We start from the raw sequence: 22,724 nt of genomic DNA, 5'->3' as shown, positions 1-22,724 counted from the left end.
GCTTCAATTTTCATCTCTACGATTTTTTTGTAAGAACACATCCAGACATGACACGAGCATAAATCACTTGAATTTTAGGTGATCTGAGCTGTGCTTGCAAGCTGCGTCGCAAGCTCCAGTGGAAATTATTAGATAATCTAGGAGAGTGATGCTGGGTCAATATATTTTCATTTAAAAATGAAAAATCAGTTATGGGAAAGTTTTGATAGTTAACAGATTTTTCGACCTTACTTTCCCGGACTACCTAGTGACTATTTTTTATTCCCAAACCGAAAAAAATGGCTTGCCGGACAACGATTCATCTCGAACGGGGAGGTCATAACACAAACAAATGGCTATTTTAAGAAACTTTCAAAATTATTTTTTTTTGATGGCTTAAAAAAACTTGAAGGGTGCCTGAAAAACTGTATTGAGCTAAAAGGAGTTTATGTTGAAAAATAAAGAAATCTACTAGAAAAAATTATTTTTCTATCTTTTTCTAAGGACTTATTGGCCCATCCTCGTACTATGAAACGATCCAGTGACTTCTCCGTTAGCCTGCCGCTCAAACACGATCTCTAACACGGATGAAGAGTAGAACACAAAAACTTGGAGTTTTCGAGCAGTGTTAAAACACGAATAATATTATAAACTTATTCTAATACCGGAATGGGGTAATGATAAAATTTCTGAAAAATGAAGTTATAATAAAATTCAATGAAAGTACTGCATGCAGTGTTGTACAAGAAATAATACCAAAAATTCACTTCTAGTGACTTATCCGTTAGTCTGCCGCTCAAACACGATCCCTAAGACGGATGAAGAACGAAGCACCAAAATTTGTAGTTTTCGAGCAATGTCATACACGGTTATCCCAAGTAAGGAATGTAGGCCCTAAGTGAATCCGATATCTGCTAACGTAGATACTTTCTTCATCGTTAGTAGACCAGAAAAATGTAAGATTAAAAATCCTAGCTGATCGATTTGGCAAGTTATAGACACTTGTATGTAAACGTAAATTGTACTTGTATACGTAAGTTGGATATGAATTTTTCTATCACAGACACAAATTCTTCTACCTTTTTTTACCGCAGAAATGACGTCTATCGTTGTGCCATTGACCCAGCGGTATTCCCCGTCCACCAAACCCGAATTTCTTTAACCCTCGATAGGGTCGGGGGTTATAGATTCGCAGGTTAAAGGCTCGAGGGTTGAGGAAATTGGGGTATGAAAGTCGGGGGTTATACCGCAGCAGGTTAAAGGGCTCGAGGGTTGAGGAAATTGGGGTATGAGGGTCGGGGGTTATACCGTAGCAGGTTAAAGGGCTCGAGGGTTAAGGAAATTGGGGTGTGAGGGTCGGGGGTTACAGCGTTGCAGGTTATGGGGCTCTAGGGTTAAGGGAATTGAGATTATAGAGTCATTCGGACGTTAAATTTGGATTCAGTGATCCAAAAAACATATAATTACACTATAACTCCTTATTCAGAAATTCGCCACTATTTCGTGCTGTAACGAAATCGCTAAATCACTCAAATTCAATCTACGATATCTCGATGGAAAAAAAAGATTTTTTAAATCTGAGAAAAGGGTTTTGAAGGGTAAGAGTAGTACTTTGAGATAGCATTACTCGTTTTTTAAAATAAAATTGGCTTACGACGTAATACTACGCGAAATATAATGAAAAATCGTGTTTTTTGAGCATTTAGGTTAGGATTTCTCGAAAACCTAGGGTGATGGAGCAATTCTGAGGTCAGATTCGGTTTCAGCGCACCAAAAACGTTTGGGAACGTACTGTCTGGTTTCTGGGTTTTTCCATTTTTTAAATTTTGTCGGCCTGCGTTATTATTCAAAAACGGTTTGTTAATTTGGTGGTTTTTATTTTGAATAATGTTCCGCTTATTACGAGTGAGTTTTTGATGTAAAAATTTTCCATAAATTTATTGTAAATGTCGCGTTATTCATTTATCTAATTTTAATCACTTTAAGAAGCGGTTTTTCCTTTAAAAGCGATTTACACTAAAAAATTCGACTTGATGTTTTAAGTCACTAATTTTTAATTTCAAGTGAGCAATTTGCGACAAAATCTGTGCAAAATTTATACGAACATCAAAAATAACATCGTAGGGACTACCAAGCGTAAAAAGGAGTCGTTTTCGCAAGTATAAATTCGCTGGTCGTTGCGGTAAGAGGACTTACAATCCTGCCTTGTTTAGCAGAGCGAGCACTATTTGAAATAAAGACTCAGCTATTTCCTGAGATCAAATTTCATTATTCAGTGGTTAGCCTGTTATTCTTTTCCTATATAATAATCTAAGCGTTCAACTCATAAGACTTTCTCTCGTATGAAAAAAAGCAGCATTAGACTATCTCCTCTTTCAAAATTAATATTGCCTAGAAATTGAACTAAGTATCGTTACAGGGCTGTCGGTCATTTCCTCGATAGATGCAACAGTACTTACAAGTTAGTTTATTTATTTTATTTATTTATCTTTATTTTTTTATTTATTTTTGTTAGTTGTATTTCATGCCCATCGAAGCAGCGAACTACGTGGATAACACTATGTTCGCTATTCGATGGTCGTAACAATATCAAAACACAAAGTACTTTTACGTGTCAACTTCTTGCTTACTCTCGGAAACGCGATTATCAATACATCTTAGAGTCCGAACTATTTATTTAGATAACATAGGATAAGGATCAAACGTTACAGTAGTAATTTTGCGTTTGGATGGGCTAAGAGTTTTGATCGGGAGAGTATGTTGTTTTCGAAATAATTAAATATCCAGATCCCTTATTATCGTAAGGAAAACGTGACGTAGATTGTGATTCAATATCTTATTAATATTTCAAATTGAATTATTTCATAGACAAAGTAAATAATATCACCAAATGGAGAAAATTATAATTCTAGAAAATGATTATACGAGGTGTGTTCAAAAAGTAAGGTGACTTTGTATTTTTAAGAAAAAATATTTATATATTTATCAATATTTATGTTGTCCCCTTCAAAGTAATCCCCCTCAGATACAATACACTTATGCCAACGGTTTTTCCAATCCTCTTTCCAAAGCACTTCTCATAAGCACTTTTCAGTATAGCCTTGAGCTCTTCCAGCGATGCAGTCTTTATCTCTTCAATCGTTACAAATCTCCGTCCTTTTATAGGTCTCTTTAGTTTTGGGAACAAAAAAAAGTCACATGGGGCTAAATCCGGTGAATATGGTGGCTGAGGCATGATTGTGGTGTTGTTTTTGGCCAAAAAATCTCTCACAAGCAAAGATGAGCGAGGAGGGGCATTATCGTGATGCAAAAGCCATGAATTGTTTTTTCACAATTCTGGGCGTTTTCTTCGTATTGCTTCTCGCAAACAGCGCATAACTTCAAGATAATACTGTTTATTGACCGTACGTCCATATGGTAAGAACTCCTGATGCACCACGCCATGGTAATCGAAGAAAACAGTGAGCAAAACTTTGACATTTGATCGAACTTGGCATGCTTTTTTCGGTCTTGGCTCATCTGGGCTCTTCCATTGGGACGATTGGAATTTGGTTTCGATATCATTACCATATACCCACGATTCATCACCAGATATGACCCTGTTGAATAAATCTGGGTCGTCGTTGACGTCATTCAACAGTTCTTAAGCGATGCTCATGCGACGGTTCTTATGGTCAAAATTTAGCAATTTCGGAACAAACTTCGCTGACATACGTCTCATGCCCAAAACGTTAGAAAAAAATTGATGGCACGAGCCAAGCGATATACCAACATCCTCAGCAACTTCTCTGATAGTGATTCGACAATTTTCCAGAACAATTTTCTTCACTGCTTGAACGTTTTCATCAGTTATTGATGTGCTGGGGCGTCCAGAACGAGGTTCGTCGTCGGTGTCTTCCCGGCCATCTTGGAATAGTTTGTACCACTTGTAAACATTTTTTTTATTCAGAACAGTTTCACCGTATGCCACCGTCAACATTTCAAGTGTTTCGGAGCACTTTATTTTATTTTTTACACAAAATTTTATGCTAATTCTTTGATCCATATTTTTCGATAGCAAGAAATCGCCGAGCACGCAAAACACTTATAACCTTTACGCCTCTCACAACCAAACAAAAAATGCTATACACTTGAAACTTGGTACATATGTTCGGGAAGAGTGTACCAATATAACAAAACAAAAAAATCGATAATCGAAAGTACGTTGCCCGTGAAATTTGAAAAGTCACCTTACTTTTTGAACACACCTCGTATTCATCTGTCTATTGACAAACATTTGAAGAAATGACATGGTTTATAATTCTTTATTAACTTATTTTTCTATATTACAGACATAAACTGTGCAAGTTAAAGTACAAATTTGAGTTTTACTATTTCTCAAATCTTTGTACTGGATTCACATTTAAAAAAATATTCCTATTCTATTGATTCTCACAATGTTTAATGGCAACTAAATGAAGATTTATTGCTAATAATGAAAATAGTAAGAAAATTACTACTAAATTTTTGTTTAATAATAAATCAACCTATAATACATTCATTTCTAAAAATAACATGCACAACTATTTTGATAAAATTGTACACGTATTCTCAAAATAAAAACTTGTTGAATTTAATGTTTAAAGCTTTTAGCATGAGATGAACTGTTCTACCTAATGGTAATATTCTATATGTTTTATTTAATAGAATTTTTGATATTATAGTCACATAATGCACATATATAACCCTTATAAAATGATCATAGGTAGCTATGGCACATAACTAACCTCAACACTTGGTTTCAATAATCTTAAAGCTGCTTGTGATGCGTAATAAGCAGCTAGAATAACATCTGCCTTCCGTCCAGTAATTTGTTGATCATCGTGAATTGTAACAACTAAAGTGTGAGCTACAACTGCTATAAAACCATCCAGATGCGCACCAAGGTCACTGAAATAATTTTCCGAAAATATTAAAAAACTGAAATTTTATCCACTTATATCAGTTAATTTAATAATAATCATTATTGTTTAACTTTGGCGATATATACATATGGGACCTTCAAGTCAACCGGATCACCTTTGCAACCAAAAATTTTCGTAACCGATTAAAACGTTTGATGGCTCATCTTTAAGCCTAGGATGTCTCTATTCTAATACCGTGTGCGTCTTTATGAAATCCAGTATGGTATCCAATTTTTATAAAAAAAAATTTTAAACAATGCATATAAAATTTTTATCCTTTACTTAAAGTGCTATATATGCTATCCAATGAATGGTGACCTTAATTCGATACTGTTATTAAAATGTAGCTATATCATAACATTTCTTTTCTAACCTCAAAAAACTAGTAAAATCGTTAAAATTTGCTAAAATCAACGAGAAAAAGAACAGAATTCTTTATCTTGTGTATCCATCTTTTTTTTTATATTGAGAGAAATCCAACAAAAGCTAGTCCACCTCCATAATGTAGGAAATACAATTCTGCTATTTCTAACCTCATAAAAATGGATCTCAAGTTTAACCATTTCACAGACCGAAGAGTTACAGCTATGGGATAGGAATACTAACTTCACTGTATAGGACCCCGACTACCTCTGAATCAGAATCCCGGTTAAATTTTCAAAATTTTGCAAATAAAAACATTTCGAAAATTGTAAGATTTTTGAAATCCAAAAATACAGTGATATTTTAAGTAAAAAACCAAACATAAACTATTCCTGGTGATTTTTTAATTAGCTGTGTTGTTTTCGAGTAAAAAAGTGCAAAGTTTTGAAAAATAAATATGTACATGTCGTATAATTCTAAACAATTTTTAATTTTTTTACTTTGACACAACACAGGCACTCAAAAAATCACCAAAAATAGTTTATATTTAGTTTTTTACATAAAATATAGTATTTTATATTTTCCAAAATATTACAATTTTTGAAATGTCTCCCGCCATATTGAGTTCGCCATCTTGATTTTTGATAATCTAACAACGAATTCTGATTCAGCAATAATCGGGGTCCAATACAGTGAATTCAGTATTTCTATTCCATAGCTGTAACTCTTCAGTCTGTGAAAGGAGTAAACTTAAAAACAATTTTTATAAGGTTAGAAATAGCAGTGTCGTATTGCTTATATTATGGAGGTGGACTTATTTGTATCCGATTTCGATCAATATAAAAAAGAGATGGATAAGAAAGATAAAAAATTCTGTTCTTTTTTTCGTAGATTTTAATACATTTTTAACGATGTTACCAGTTTTTTGAGATTAGGATAGAAATGTGATGAGATAGCTACATTTTAATAACAGTATCGAATTAAGGTTACCATTCATTGGATAGCATATATAGCACTTCAAGTAAAGGATAAAAATTTTATATGCATTGTTTAAAATTTTTTTTTATAAAATTTGGATACCATACTGGATTTCATAAAGGCGGACACGGTATTAGAAAAGAGGCATCCTAAACTTCAAGATGAGTCATCAAACATTTAATCGGTTGCGTAAATTTTTAATCGCAAAGGTGATCCAGTTGCCGTGGAAATTCATATATATATATATATTTATATATCACTCAAACCCATACATACACCCACACATATATTTCCCTCTATATTTAATAAATTAAAAACTTGTGAGGGCTATCTACGTGTCATGTACGTGTTGATTGTAAACTTTGATTCCAAGATCATTTGAAGAACAAAGTATTTTTTTCAAATAAGAATTCCTAAATTTAACATCGGATTCGAAAAGACTGGGAAATTACGATCGAAACAAAATTAAGAAGATCGGATACCAAGGTCAAATTAAGGTCGAAATTCGAAGAAACATATCAATGTACTTAAGTGATTATTTAATTTCGAATTCTTCACTTGCATTACGTCCAGTTAATTGAATTTAACTTTTGAACTTTTTTTCTTTCATTCAAGTTTTCATCTAAATTCATGTTACTAACTAATTTTTTGCATTTCAACTTTGGTAATTTTAGTACAATATGATTTGTTACAAAATTCAAAGTCATTAGAAAGTTGAACATCCAATTTAAAGTGATTCATCTGAGTAACTGCTCTTAAAAGGTCGAAATCAAAAATTATTTTGAGAGTTAGATGTTAAGAGTTAGATTTTAAGAGAGTACTGGGGGATAGTAACTGCGAATTTTACCTTGACTTAAGTTACATTTTGTTTTTTTATTTCAAATTACACGTGTAAAGTAGCACCCTTGAATAAAATAAAGTTTCCATCAAAAGCTACAAGGTATCAAGTCGGTTTCTGAAAATATAATATATTTTTTTCATTACTATATATAATTTTTCGAGGAATACATTTTAAACAATGTCCAACGGCGGAAGCAAAAGATTTTTAGGGACGAGATTAAAAGAACATGAGAACATCGCAAATGACATTATATCATCGCTTACGTACAAGAATGGCTTTTTACATGACTTTGATTAGAATAACGCCGAAATATTAAATTACGAATGTAATTACAAAAAACACAAAAATATCCAAAAAGTTACACATTCGTAACGGAAAATCTCGGCTAGGCCGATTTCGTCCGTCTAGCTCTCGAAAATGCCCGTGCGCCGCGCCCACCTGAAAGTGTGTGCGTGTGGTACACATACTCGTGCTTGAATTTTTGTTTACGAGGTGCTGTACACGGGCCTAGCTGACGACTGGAGCGATGGAGATGGCACAGAAGAAGAAGAAGAGAGAGAAAGAGAGAGAGAGAGCGCTCGAATTACGGATCGCCGCGGAAAATTCGGGAGAGTCTCTGCTAGGCTGTGAACAGAGGAAGTCGCGCGCACGGATCAAACCGAAAGTCACGGTTTTTCGAAGTTGGGCCCGCGACCTCGTCGACGACTGTTCGTTTTCGAAGACACGCCCGGTGCACGGACGAGTATTAGAGTGTGAGGCTGGGTCGCACCCAGCCGTGTCCCGAAGGATACCCGGCACCGGTGCGTGTGGGTAACCGGCGAGGTGCGCGGGTGCACGCGCGAGTAGTTTTGACGTTGCTGCAATACCGAACAACAGAGAGGCGCAGAAACAACGATAACAGCAATTATCGGGTGAAACAACGGATTGAGGCAGTACTGTGGAGCGAGCGAGAGGACGAGCAAGAAGATAGACAGCTACGACAACAAACATCAGCAAGACGGTCAGCGAGGAGCACACCAGTAACGTCGCACGGCGGAGCACTCTAGCCGTCAGAGAGGCTGAAGGTCGAGGTCGGTGCCGTGTTTTTCTCATGTCTCTCTCTCTCTCTCTCTTGCGTGTTTGGGCGCCAGCTTATGGGTGGTAACACGGCAGATCTGCTGGCTACCCGTTGATAGTTTAACTGCGGAAAGTGTTTTGTCGGGCATTTACTGTAACATTTTGTTTTAGACAGGGAATCGGCAGTCTGATCAGCCACCGATTCACCTTCGCGTTCGGATTTATTATTGTGTCGCTCGTAGTGTATAAGTGCGAGATCGCCGTATTGTAGCCTATTGTTGACGATTAAAGGATTAGTGTGTTAATCCGTTGTTGTGTTTATTCGCCGCTATATCACTCCTCATCCTGACTTCGAATCTGTGCGTTTAACGTGTTTATGCTTGACGCGTTATTCAGTCGTGGGAACTTCGTTTAATTCCCGAATCCCCGAATAAATAGTTTGTGCGGACGGCCGCGAGCAATCCAGACGGGAACGGTCGCTAATTCTTAGTTACACATTGATCAATTGAATAATAGCCTAAACAAAAAAGAAAATATGACATTTTTTAATTATATTATAACGAAGAAATATGACGGACAACTCAGAGGGTTATACTCACGGCCGTCTGCACAAATTATTAAAAAAAGGATGGATTTAAGGAGCGAATGCTCTGACGGTTGAATAATATCCCATAGCGTATATATTAATCGTACGCGAAACTAACGCTAAGACAGAGAAAGAGAAGTAATTGAGAGAGGATTAGAATAAGAGAAAGCAAAAATAAAGGCGTAGACTCGTTAATTTCAAATCTTAATTTTATATTCTATGCATAAACTTAACCTACTGTACAATGAAAGCCCGACAATCAGTCAGCTCATTCCCTGGTGGGATATTACTACGGCAACGAGGCGAGTACTGGCACAGAGAACCGCGGCAATAGTTGGCGAAAGAATGCCTTACTATTGCGGCATCTGGATACAGGTGAGGACGACCGCCACGTCTGAGAGAGAGAGAGAGAGAGAAAACTCTAGAAGGGCACTTGATCTTAGTTACGCAGCAGGACTCCTTGATGAGCGGAAAGCGGCAGGCCTTTCCTTGAAGGCGCGTCGCCTTCCCGGGGAGCAGCTTCCTCTTGGACTTCTCCTTGTCCTTCGTTGTCTTCTTCTTCTTCTTCTCACCTCTCGTGCTTGACTCTGCTTATGACGACTTCCCTGACTGACTCTCCAACCTGACGGATTGTCCTTGCTCTCGCTCGATCACTGACTTCTAACTTTTCAACACCTCGTACTTAACTGTTCCTTCGTACCACTCTCCCTTAACTACCGCTAAACTCTTTCTTCTCTCTACGCTCGACGCATCCCCTCTCGGCTTATTTTCATGGCGGCACGTGAGGCCGCTAATCAGTCGTGCGTCTGCCGTGAACCATTGAGCAATACTGGCACTTGGTCCCTTAACTCTCGCTATCTTTCTTCGGTTTCTCCTTTTCTTGCTCGTTGTCACCCTCATTAACCCCTCTTTGGGCTTGTCGATCATTATTGGTCGCTGCAAAAAAAAACAAATCGCATTCTTCAAATGCGCCTAACATTGGTTAGGTCAGCTGAGAGTAGAGGAAGAGGAGGGAGCGCCGCACGATAAAACGCCATCACCTGCTTCCGTCACAGTTTAAATCTGAAAGTTATCGAAAATGATCCTCGTGGTGGAAAGTATCTTGTATATTAGTGTGTTGTTTACAGCAAAATGGACGAAATTCTAAACATGCATTCAGGTATCGTCTTGGATGAGTCGATAACTCATTATGAAGTTCATAGACATCAATCATATTTTTTATCACGTTACAATAATAATGATGAAGTTAAGTTAATAAAAATTTAGGGACAAATCTGTTCTGAAACATACTGTCACGAATGCAATTTTTAATGTCTAATTCGTACGTTTGTATCCACGGTAACGTCAGAGTGAATGTGTTGTTGTTGTTTAGTTAGTTGACGTCTGAGCGTCAAATTGGAAGCATCACGTCTACTTTTTAACTTTCTATTTAATAAAGTTCTAAGTCTGTGTTATTTGCGTATTTTATTTATCATACGTAAAACGTAACAATACATATATGCTAAGCATACGGCCTAGTTCTTAGGAACAAATCTGCCCTGAAACATACATTGCTTATCTACTTACGTATAAAGGAAGTCGAAAAAAAGAATCATCAGGGTCTAGTCAAAATAAGGATTCGAAGATAGCATAATCATAAGCTAAGAGATTGACTGGAGTTATTAGATTTTAACATGAGTGCAATAAGCCGTCAAATACTTATTAAGCTGCTGATAAAATAAATATTTTTATCAAAAATGACGGCTGAAATATTTTCAAATTGTATAATCTGCATCCAAGAAAGCTTAGGAAGTCTATATTAGTTCAGAGTGCGTTATTAGAAAAAACATGTATTTTTATTAAATAAACCCGCCTCTTTTCTTGTTCTCAAATAAAAATTAACATAGCGTATACTTATTTTTAACTAAATTATTTTTAATAGTGAGAAGTAATTCTTTCATCGTAAATCTAAATTAGTAAATAAATGCGTAAACATGAATTTTACACAAAAGTATAATTTTTGATTATTAAAAAAAATTGTTTTTTTCACAACAAAAATATTAAATTGTTTTCCAAATTGATTTTTACGTGTAATTCTAAGAGTGCCATGGTTTGGAATTTAAAGCTGCTCATAGATTTCCATATTAATATCGACGAACTATTTTTTGAATAGGAATTCGATGATGCTTATCAAAAGTATGTGCGCTGTTAATGATATTAAAAAGTTTTTTTTAGCATTTTTGTAGAGTTTAATATAAATTCTGACATTTTCGCTCCTAATCCTGAAAATGAAAAATTATATACGAAAAGATTGTTTCTTTTTTTATTTTATATACAGAGAAATTAAAAGTTAATTACTTTTCCATAAATAAACAACTTTATATGCATTGAAAAGTGGAAACGTAATTGAACTGAAAAAATGACACTAAATTAAATAAAATCAAGAAAATAACAATGAAACATCCAAAATCGCTGTACTTTGCGATCGTTACCCCCAGAAAAATTCAAAAGTTGATTTTAAAGTGCTCTGTATTCTGTGATTGAAAAAAAATTTAATCTGCGAATTCATTGCTCTTAGTTACACAGTTGATTTCTATGACGTGATATTCTAAAATTTAATCTCTGATTATGTGTACCTTGCAGTCTATGAGGGCAACATTCCTGTTGGATCAAAATAAAATTCCAGGAATGCTATACTCTCAGCCATTGCTACAATAGTACAGGATATTTAAAAATTTAATCCCTGCTATTACTATAAATTATTGTTCTTACTATAGTGAATTTTCACAGCTTTAAAATGGCTTCATGCGCCCGTCTACATGCTTAACCAAGACGGTTCTTTTCAATTGATGATCGAAGATACCTTGCAATCAAACGACTCTTTTTTCCAGCATTTCGATGGTTATTTACAGATAAATAGGGTTAATTTAGTTCGTAATAGTCATTAGGCTGATCGTTATATTTTTTTGCATTTCGCATTATAATCTACGAGCTGGATAGAAATTGCACCTTATGTATGAAATATTTCAAAAATAACACAGGCCAATAGACAAAAAAACATGTGACTAAGTCTATCCGAAGACTTTTGATGCACTCAATCTAAATCCAGCGTCAGAATTCGTCCATTACTTCTGGTTCTCGAGATATCCTAACCTAAAAGTGGCAAAAACACTATTTTTGGCTATCTTTGAGGTTATGACACACCTTGGATAAATTTTTTTTCTCCAAACCGAAAATACCACCTTAAAATGTAATTCTTACTCTTTAAAATCCTCTTTCCAGGCCTCGGAAATCTCTTTTTTTCACTACGATATCGTTATTTCAAGTTTTGTATTCTAGCGATTTCGAGAGTGATTTTAAATGCCAGGAATTCTTACTCAGTCTTTTTTCAAGCTGAAAAAACTAAATTTGGATGCAAGTTATCCATATGTATTCCACTGGCAGTAACACTGGACCCTTAAAACCTGATTTCCTTCACACACATACCTAGTAATTTGTACGGAAATAACCCTGAATCCTTACAACCCAAATTGCTCCATTCACAAGCTCTATAACCTGCTTGTTAGGAAATCCGGACCCATACATACCAATTTTCTTAACCTACGGATCCTGTAACCTGTACGGCAAGAACCCTTGACCTTCACAAATCAATTTTTTCGAAATCACTAAAATAGAAAACTTCAAATAACGATATCTCAGAGAAAAAAAAAGATTTTCCAGGTTTAGAAAAAATATTTCAAAGGATAAAAGTCACACTTAAAGTCGTATTTCTAATTTTAGACAAAAAAAATTATTCAAGGTGTGACGTAGCCTCAAAATTAGCGAAAAACAGTATTTTGTGCACTTTTAGGTTAGGATATCTCGAGAACCAGAGGTAATGGACGAATTGTGACGCCAGATTTAGATTCAGCGCATCAGAAGCTTTTGGGTATATATGGAAGGTTGCTTCACACGCTGGGGAAATGATTTACACTGTGTGTTGATTTAGACTGAATTTTACTTGACTAGATTACAGTAGACTGTATGTAATCTCTATTTACACTCATTTATTGTTCTGAGCTGTAGGAATTTAAGTATAGGCTAAAATGAGCTACTCTCTTAGCGCTAGAGCAACTAAGTAGTTGCCACGAGGAGCCGGCAAGAGCGTCACCAACTGCCTCGAGCGCCGGTGAGAGACTGACTGCTGTTACGCGAACTCGCTGCGAGGAACGAGCATTTGCTTGCGCCGTCGTATTACCGAGGACTGATGAGTGCTGCCATCTTGTGCCAGCTGACTTAAGCTTGGCGTAACCGCCACATACGAGGTGTGTTCAAAAAGTAAGGTGACTTTTCAAATTTCACGGGCAACGTACTTTCAATTATCGATTTTTTTGTTTTGTTATGTTGGTACACTCTTCCCGAACATCTGTACCAAGTTTCAAGTGTATAGCATTTTTTGTTTGGTTGTGAGAGGCGTAAAGGTTATAAATGTTTTGCGTGCTCGGCGATTTCTTGCTATCGAAAAATATGGATCAAAGGATTTCCTTTGATCTTTGCTTGACAAAGGATTGTTTACAAGTGGTACAAACTGTTCCAAGATGGCCGGGAAGATGCCAATGACGAGCCTCGCTCTGGACGCCCAAGCACGTCAACAACTGATGAAAACGTTCAAGCAATGAAGAAAATTGTTCTGGAAAATCGTCGAATCACTATCAGAGAAGTTGCTGAGAATGTTGGTATACCGCTTGGCTTGTGCCATGAAATTTTTTCTAACGTTTTGGGCATGAGACGTGTGTCAGCGAAGTTTGTTCCGAAATTGCTAAATTTTGACCAAAAGAACCGTCGCATGAGCATCGCTCAAGAACTGTTGAATGACGTCAACGACGACCCAGATTTACTCAAAAGGGTCATAACTGGTGACGAATCATGGGTATATGGTTATGATATCGAAACCAAAGTCCAATCGTCCCAATGGAAGAGCCCAGATAAGCCAAGACCGAAAAAAGCATGCCAAGTTCGATCAAATGTCAAAGTTTTGCTCACTGTTTTCTTCGATTACCATGGCGTGGTGCATCAGGAGTTCTTATCATATGGACGTACGGTTAATAAACAGTATTATCTTGAAGTTATGCGCCGTTTGCGAGAAGCAATACGAAAAAAACGCCCAGAATTGTGGAAAAACAATTCATGGCTTTTGCATCACGATAATGCCTCTGCTCACTCATCTATGCTTGTGAGAGATTTTTTGGCCAAAAACAATACCATAGTCGTGCCCCAACCACCATATTCACCAGATATGGCTCCGTGTGACTTTTTCCTGTTCCCAAAGTTGAAGAGACCAAAGAAAGGACGGCGTTTTTCCTTGATTGAAGAAATAAAGGCCGAATCGCTGAGAGTGCTCAAGGACACACCAAAAAGTGAATATCAAGAGTGCTTCGAAGATTGGAAAAAACGCTGGCATAAGTGTATTATATCTGGGGAGGATTACTTTGAAGGGGACCACATTGATGTAAACGAATAAATAAATATTTTTTTGGAAAAACGATAATTCCGGGTACTTTTTGAACACACCTCGTATATTGGCAAATACTATGGGCAAAAGTTTTCTCCTCGTTACTGCATTCGGTGCCACATCCTCGTGGGCGTTGCCTGATCGACAGAGAGGTCACCCTGGCACCTGGACATTCTCTTCAGGGAAGTCTTGATAATTTTTCTCCACTTTGTTCAACATTAGGTGTCCATCCTCCTGGACGTTATCTGATAGACCGAAAAGTCACTCTGACATCTGGACATCGTCTCCTGGGTGAATTTTTTTTCTTGCAAAACACTATATACCTGGTGCCCCTCCTCGGAGATGATGTCCCGTCAACCTGAGGGTCACCCTGACGCCTGGATATTGTCTCCTGGGTAATATTTTTTTTATTGCGAAACACTATATACCAGGTGCCCCTTCTTGGAGACGATGTCTCGTCAACCTGAGGGTCACCCTGACACCTGGACATCGTCTTCTGGGTGAATCTTTTTTTTTTCTTATAAAACACTATATATCTAGGGCACCTTCTTGGGGAAGGTGTCTCGTCAACCTGAGTTACCAGGTCGAGCCGAGGTTTTTCGATGAACACATTATATACCTGGTGCACCTTCTCAGAAATGGTGTGCCATCGACCTGAGGGTCATCCTGATACATGGCCATCGTTTCCAGGGTGAAATTTTTTTTGCAAAAAACAATATACTCCGTGCACCTTACTCCAGCACAGATCATTGCTACTACGTTCCATGTAGCACTATTATATATATTTTTATCTGATAATTCATGTCATTAAATTGAAATTTGTTTAAGATTTTAAAGCATCTCTATATTTCTGTCTTTTAAACGTTGTACATCGTTATATATGCCTTAGGGTAAGGATTATTTTCCTTTAGTACAAGACTCAATTTTTCTTTCATATTTTTTGCTTGAAAAATCGATCTTGGTTTACGTCATAACTATTCATTGTGTTTTTGCTTTCGGATGAATAACTTAATTTTCATAACTTTGATTTCGAAATGCATTTTTGTAATGATACAATTTGAGAAATAATTTCATAGTTATAAATAAATTATTTCTGAGAGTATTCATTTATCTTTAAGAGACTATAATTTTAAGACAATTTTGAAAATTCACCATATAGAACGAGCATTAGTGAGTGAGGTATTTGCAGCTTTACTGCCATAGATACCAATTTAAATATAAAAAATAAGAAACAGAAAGTTTACATTTTTAAAGATACGGATATATAATTTGAATTAATTAAGAAATAATGCCAACAAAATAGCGAAAGAATCTATTGCTCTCATTCTTCACCTTTTCGAATTAAATGTTTTGCGATAGCAGCCTCTAAATACGTATCATACATTACAAGGGTGGTTCGATAAGTAGTTAGCCTCACCGCCCGATGGCGCCACTCTCGCAAAAGAAATATTCTATCACGTAGTACAACCTTTTCGATGGTTACTGTCAAGATTTCAGCCGGATCGGAGTTGTAGTTTATTTTTGAGAGCGTGTGAAAGCAAGTGTGACCGTTTATTTATGAAAAATGGAAAAAGAGCAGTATCGGCCGGTGATTCGATTCTTGTTTTTGGAAGGGAAATCGTGCAACGAAATCAAAAAGCGCTTGGATGCTGTGTACGGTGACTCTTCTCCTTCGATGGCGACCGTCAAAAATTGGTTTAACGAATTTCAACGTGGTCGCACGTCGATTTCTGAAGAACCACGTCCAGGTGCTCCGAAAACGGCTACCACGGAGGATAACGTGACAAAAGTTCACGATCTCGTATTGGCAGATCAACGATTGAAGGTGCGCGAGATAGCTAAGATCGTAGGCATCTCAAAAGACCGCGTGGGTCATGTCCTGCACGAAATTTTGGGCATGAGAAAGCTGTCGGCGCGATGGGTGCCACGTTTGCTCACTCCGGACAACAAGCGTAACCGTGAGATAACTTCAGAGCAATGTCTGACGCTGTTTAAGCGCAATCTGAAGGAGTTCCTGCGTCGTTTTATGACAGTTGACGAAACATGGAGCAACTGGTATACACCAGAGACCAAGGAACAGTCGAAACAGTAGAATTTACCCGGCGAAAGTGCTACGAAGAAGGCTAAGACTGCCCCATCGGCCGGAGAGGTGATGGCCACCGTTTTCTTGGATTTACAATGTGTGATCTACATCGACTACCTGGTGCGGGGCAAATCGGTCACAGGGCTGTACTATGCCGAATTATTGGGCCGATTCGGCGTCGAATTGCAGAAAAAGCGGCCCCATTTGGATAAGAAAAAAGTGCTCTTCCACCATGACAACGCACCGGCTCACACCTCCGCTGTCGCCATGGCCAAATTTGTCGAATTGGGCTACGCACTGCTGCCCCATCCACCGTATTCTCCAGATTTAGCCCCGTGCGACTTCTTTTTGTTTCCAAACTTGAAAAAGTCACTCGCCGGGCAGAAATTTGAGTCGAATGAGGAGGTAATCGCTGCCACGGAAGCCTACTTTTCAGACTTCGAGGAAACGTATTTTTCAGACGGGTTAAACAAGTTGGACCATCGTTGGACCAAGTGTATCGAACTAAAAGGAGACTATGTTGAAAAATAAAACGTCAATTTTCCAAAATTTTCGTTTTTCTTTTGTATGCTAAGAACTTATCGGACCACCCTCGTACATTATCAACATTACGTAAGTCTTGAAATGACTTAGCTCCTTTAACATGTAAAAGTAACATTCTTAGTAAATATCTTTCATGCTCTTTGGGATTCACTAAATACATTCTACTAAGTATTAATTTTATTAATTTTATTTTTTTTGTTCCATTTTTTTGATATTTCACAGAAAGTATAATGCATTGGTATTTCGGAATATAAATACTTATTTGCCTCTTCATCACTGTTATTCAACTCAAAATATGCAGTTAAAGTTGTTTTTACGTTTTTTCCTAAAACCATTTCTTTCTTACCTTCTTCAAAATATACGTTTTGTTTATCTTCTTCATGTACAGCTGAACGTTTTATAGTATGTCAAATTGCATGTAATGGGATATTCTAATAATTGATGCATAGCTTCGGGAGAACATAAGTACCTTGTATTTATGTTTTGCTTGATTTCGTCATATTTATAATTATCATTATCATTATTTTCATTTCCAATTACATTTTTGTTACTTTCCTCACAATCTAAATTTGCTTCTTTTAATTTAATAAATGTACATTCGTGTCCTTTATATACAGACTTAAATAAATATTTTATACATTGCACAGTTGAGAATACTTCTACGTTAACCCATTAACGACCAAAATGCTCAATATTTTTGTCGATTTTCAAAACGTTTTTTTCGGTAGTCATAGGCTTAAGAAATTTTTGCAAACAGGTAATTAGATGGGAAATTTAACACTCTTTCAGAATCTTTTTTCAAAATTGCGATTCATTGTGTTATAAAAAAGTTATAGCCAATTAAACAATAAAAACCTGAAAAATTTTGCGAAAAATGAGGTTTGCGATTTTTTTAGCAATGTTACCGCTAAAAAATCATTAAACAAATATCATCAGAGGTGATCACGACTATCAAAGTATCTCCAGGAATTTTGGTGGAATTTTTGAACCACTTCTTCCAACAAAATGGTGGCAAAATAAAAAATAAATCCATAAAAAACATTTCTCATTTTTTATCTCGGAAACCATTAAGTTTAGATAAAAAGTTCATTGAACAAAAAAGTCTTAGAATTAAACGAAAAATACGCCTGAATTTTTTCAGAATTTTCCGAGGCGATTTTTGAATTTTCGGAGAATATGGAAAATCCATTTTTCCAAAATTATCTCCAAAAATTCTGAAAAAATTCAGGCATGTTCCTTGATAAATTCTAAAACTTTTTGTTCTATAAAATTTTTCTCCAAACTCAATAGTTTTCGAGATAAAAACGTTCTACTCTTAGCATGAGTCAGAGACAACGACGAGGACGTAGAAGAATGTTGTCTCCTTTGGGGTGCTTGATTTGAGTGAGTCCCCTTGCCTCTCACTTTTCGAGGTACTTGATTTGAGTGAGTCCCCTTGCCTCTCACTGCAATACAAATTTTTCAGTGTTTTTTTTGAAACATTCAACACAAATCGATAAATCACATTTTTCACAGATAATTGTCGTTCTTACGGGACAATAAGAACAAAGTTTGAGTTTTGTTTGTTTGGTCATATTGTGTTTCTCTTTTTTGCATTGTCTCTGCGTCATGTAATTTTTAGCTATTGAAAGTGCAAAATCTTTTGTTTCAACCATTTTTTTCTCATTATTGACAGCATTGAATAGTACAGTAGCATTTACAATCGAAGCTTGAATTAGTCTTAAAAAAACTACCCACGTCCACTTTTTTAAACGAATACTCGGAAGTAAATTGTTACAATGTCCGTCGTGGACATCATTGCCACCCATAAAACTGTTATAGATGCTAATAGCCCTCGGAAAAGGTATTTCAACTTTTTTTCTTCTTGCTTACTGTATCTCTTTGAAAAGGATAATGGAGTTACCCCTGCATCAGTAGAAATAATCGAAACTGGTTTTGAATCCATCACAGTGATGTAATTTATACCACTGTTCTTATCGTGCTTCACGGCATACTCACCTCTTTGAGCTTTTTTATTTAGAACATTTTTATCTTTGACTTTATCTTCTCTAATAGGACCGGTACATTTTAGCTTCTTCAAATGCACAGCGAGATCTAAGCTTGTAAAATAATTATCAAAATAAAGATGGAACATAGATATTTTGCTCGGAGGTATAACACGAAAAAACTTTTCTAGTAAATTCATGACAACGCAAGAACCTAATGCACACTTACTAAATTTATGCCCGTTGTAGAATTTTTTCCGCAGTATGAGTCAAGACCTAATACAAAACCATCGGAAGTACAAAGACCCCAGAATTTGAGACCAAATCGTATGGGTTTTCCTCGAATCGTCCTCGCATAAAACTTAGCCATCATTTCATCGATGGAAAGAGCAGTTCTCCACACACCGAACTTCATAATATTAATTTCAAATAGGTTTAACAGTGAATGGACACGCCAAGCATAGTCAGTTGGATTTTTATCTTTTGTTTGTGAATATTTTAATTTTGATTTGATCTCTTCAAACTTATTACGTGACATAGCAGAAGAAACAACGTTACTAGATAAAAAGGGATCACGTGACCAGTAATCCCTCTGAGATTTCCTTTTGTTGAATGAAGTCAAAATGATTATTCCCACGAATGTATTTAAGTCTTTTAACTTTAAATCAAAATTATTTTCTTTGCAAGCATCTATAATATATTGCTTTATTTCAGTTGAGAAAAATGTTTCAAACAGTTCTACTGGCTCCATTTCTTGTATTTTATTTTTTACCGAGTCTCTCAATAAAATTTTGTCTTTCAAATTATCATTATATTTTTTTTCTCCTTCCATCCACTGGAGTTCATGCGTTCTTTCTAATTTAGTTTGAGTTACAGTATATGTTTTACAAGCTTCTGTGTACGTTATATTAGAAATTTCATCATCCGAATCAGTATCGAAATCTGATCCATTAGAACCGGATTTGTCAGGATTTGGAAGGGTAACTATATCATCGAAAGTGTTCTTTGAAGTATCAAATTCGTACATTTCATGGGAGCGAGTGGAACGTCTTTTAAGTTTTTGCGACATGTTATATAAAATAATAAAAATACCTAATGAAAATAATTACTACAATTTTCAATGCTTCTTGTCAAACCTAGACTTTAGAAAGCGAAAATAATCTTTTCGATTCGATTTACTGTATGGTCTCAAAATAACAAGAGACTAGTAAGTAATAAAAATGAGCTCACATACAATTTTCTGAATTGCTTTTTTGATATGTGTATATTAGTATACGCTATACAAACTGCACTTGTATACACATTGTGACGGTAAACGTCAAATTAGCGCTGACTATTTAGCTTAATTGCTACCTGTGAGGGCAGCACCTGCCGGGGGGACAAAATAGGTAACGAAGGAATTCGGCACGCGAGCAGACGGAACGCGCGCGACCGAATTTGAACCAGTGAAGTTTAGTCCATCATAGTGTCCGCCCGCCTTCATTTTGAGCTACCGATTCACGTGCGACAAAATATCGAAACTCGACGAGAACGACAAGTGCCAGCTAGCTGTGTCCACTGGTAACGAGGAGCTGCTCGTCTGCAGAGGAAAGGGAGCACGTGCCATCCAGAGAGTGTGTGTGTGAGGTTTCGCCATCGAGGGCGAAACCACTCCGTACGCGCATTCGCGACCCGCGAGCAAAAACAAAACAATATAAAGACTGTTCCGTGTTGTGCGAGTTGTCGCTGTTTTTCTCCGATCGTCTGCAAGTATAAGGTAAGCTGGCCAGCTTAATCTCGCGATCGCGCTCATATGAATAATAATCTGATTCTAACATTCGATGCGTGCATGTAACAGCGTCTCTATTAACAAAGAACAGCGAGCGTACCGGCAAAGCGTGTTGTCGACGAGCGAGTGTTCATATAAACAAACGCGCGGGCCGACCTTTTGTAAATTTTGAGGAATAATAAAGGATACCATTCATATTACTAACAAGTGTTTTTCGATCCGCTTTTACCTCATAGCTTCCACTCATTTTAGTATAGGTTATTAACAATTATTGGTTGACTGACGCATACTTTCTCGTGCTCTCCCGGATATGTAGTGAGCATTGACAATTACGTGCGTCCTTTTAATGTAATTGCGCGAATATAATAATTAAACGGTCTTACCCCGTTACAACATAAAAAGGCAAAACATTATTATATTATTGTTGAATGGCTGTTCTTTATTCTGTATCAAAAATATTAACGCTGCTAGGATTATAACCTAACTCACATTTTATCTCGAAAACTATTGAGTTTAGAGGAAAAGTTTATAGAACAAAAAGTCTTAGAATTCATCAAGGAACATGCCTGAATTTTTTCAGAATTTTTGGAGATGATTTTGGAAAAATGGATTTTCCGTATTCTCCGAAAATTCAAAAATCGCCTCGGAAAATTCTGAAAAAATTCAGGCGTATTTCTCGTTTAATTCTAAAACTTTTTTGTTCAATGAACTTTTTATCTAAACTTAATGGTTTCCGAGATAAAAAATGAGAAATGTTTTTTATGGATTTTTTTTTATTTTGCCACCATTTTGTTGGAAAAAGTGGTTCAAAAATTCCACCAAAATTCCTGGAGATACTTTGATAGTCGTGATCACCTGTGATCATATTTGTTTGATGATTTTTTAGCAGTAACATTGCTAAAAAAAATGGCAAACTTGATTTTTCGCAAAATTTTTCAGGGTTTTATTGTTTAATTGGCTGTAACTTTTTTATAACGCAATCAATCGCAATTTTGAAAAAAGATTCTGAAAGAGCGTTAAATTTCCTATCCAAATACGTGTTTGCAAAAATTTGTTAAGCCTATGACTACCGAAAAAAACGCGTTGAAAATCGACAAAAAAATTGAGCATTTTGGTCGTTAATGGGTTGATGTGTGCATTAAATTTTAATAATAGGTATGGATTATAAGGTACAACATATCTGTTATCAACCTCTTTATTTGAAAATATACCTTTAAAATATATTTTAACATTATCATTAGTATATTTATAAATTGGAATCCATTTGTTCTGAAATGTGTTTTACAGCTATAATGTTTGGAAATTTTTTTGTGCAAATATTTTTATCTCTATCCATACACGAAGAATTCAAATTTTGTTCACCACAAGTACCATGAATCATCATCCACACTACACAATTTCATCAACTTTTTCAGACGTATTAAGTTTATCATTTTTGTCTAAAAATAATAACATGCATGTGTGGCAATCCTGGTTTTTGAAACTCTATGACGTATGTGAATGCGATGCATTTACCTAAAACATTTTTTTTTATTACTTCATTTTTAAATTCTTCTACTTTTTGATGAAATATTTTTATTACTATAACTATATCTGGTATATCTATTGGAGTTTCATATATCTTGCAACGGTAGTCGATATAATTAATCGAACCGTTCGCGATTCTGCTTCTCGCGCGTTAGTTCTAACAGTTAAGAGAGAGAGAGGGGGCAAGCGATCTTTTGAATAGGCAGTTACGCCTCAGCTGTGAATGCGAATTTACTGCCGATTTGTGTCACACTTTGTTTTCGCCGATTAATTAGTTTTCTGGAACAATTACGTGCGTGTGTGCAACAATAGTAATGCAGCAGCAAGCAACCGTGCAGAAGCAGCAGATTGCAGTAGAGAAAGGCGAATTGAGGCAGCGCAGCTGATAATTAATCAAGGGGCAGCGGCAGTTGACATTTTTTGCAACAACAATTACGGCTGATCACCGTAATTGCACCGCATGGTAAGTGCACCTTCCGTCATATTAAGCGATACAAAATACATTCGGTATTTTGTATATTCGTGATAGCGTTATTTTTTGTATTCGCGTCGAGCGTTAGTTCGCGGTAGAATTCGAATCTATTCTCTCTCGCTCTCTCTCT

General features: G+C 36.3%; 1 protein-coding gene across 3 annotated transcripts in view; it reads right to left on the bottom strand.

The window, feature by feature from the left end:
• Positions 1-22,724, bottom strand: part of LOC131675264 (proliferation-associated protein 2G4) — a 651,851-nt gene that overhangs the window by 474,346 nt on the left and 154,781 nt on the right. For all 3 annotated transcript variants that reach the window (XM_058954185.1, XM_058954184.1, XM_058954186.1), the window contains exon 3: positions 4,746-4,908. In XM_058954185.1, coding sequence (XP_058810168.1) covers positions 4,746-4,908 — 163 coding nt within the window. The remainder of the gene's footprint in view (positions 1-4,745; positions 4,909-22,724) is intronic.

This window comes from Phymastichus coffea, unplaced genomic scaffold (genome assembly GCF_024137745.1).
Source record: "Phymastichus coffea isolate CEN01 unplaced genomic scaffold, Cenicafe_Pcof_1.1 PCOF00018, whole genome shotgun sequence".
NCBI classification, from domain to species: domain Eukaryota; kingdom Metazoa; phylum Arthropoda; class Insecta; order Hymenoptera; family Eulophidae; genus Phymastichus; species Phymastichus coffea.
This window is presented reverse-complemented; position numbering and strand designations above follow the sequence as displayed.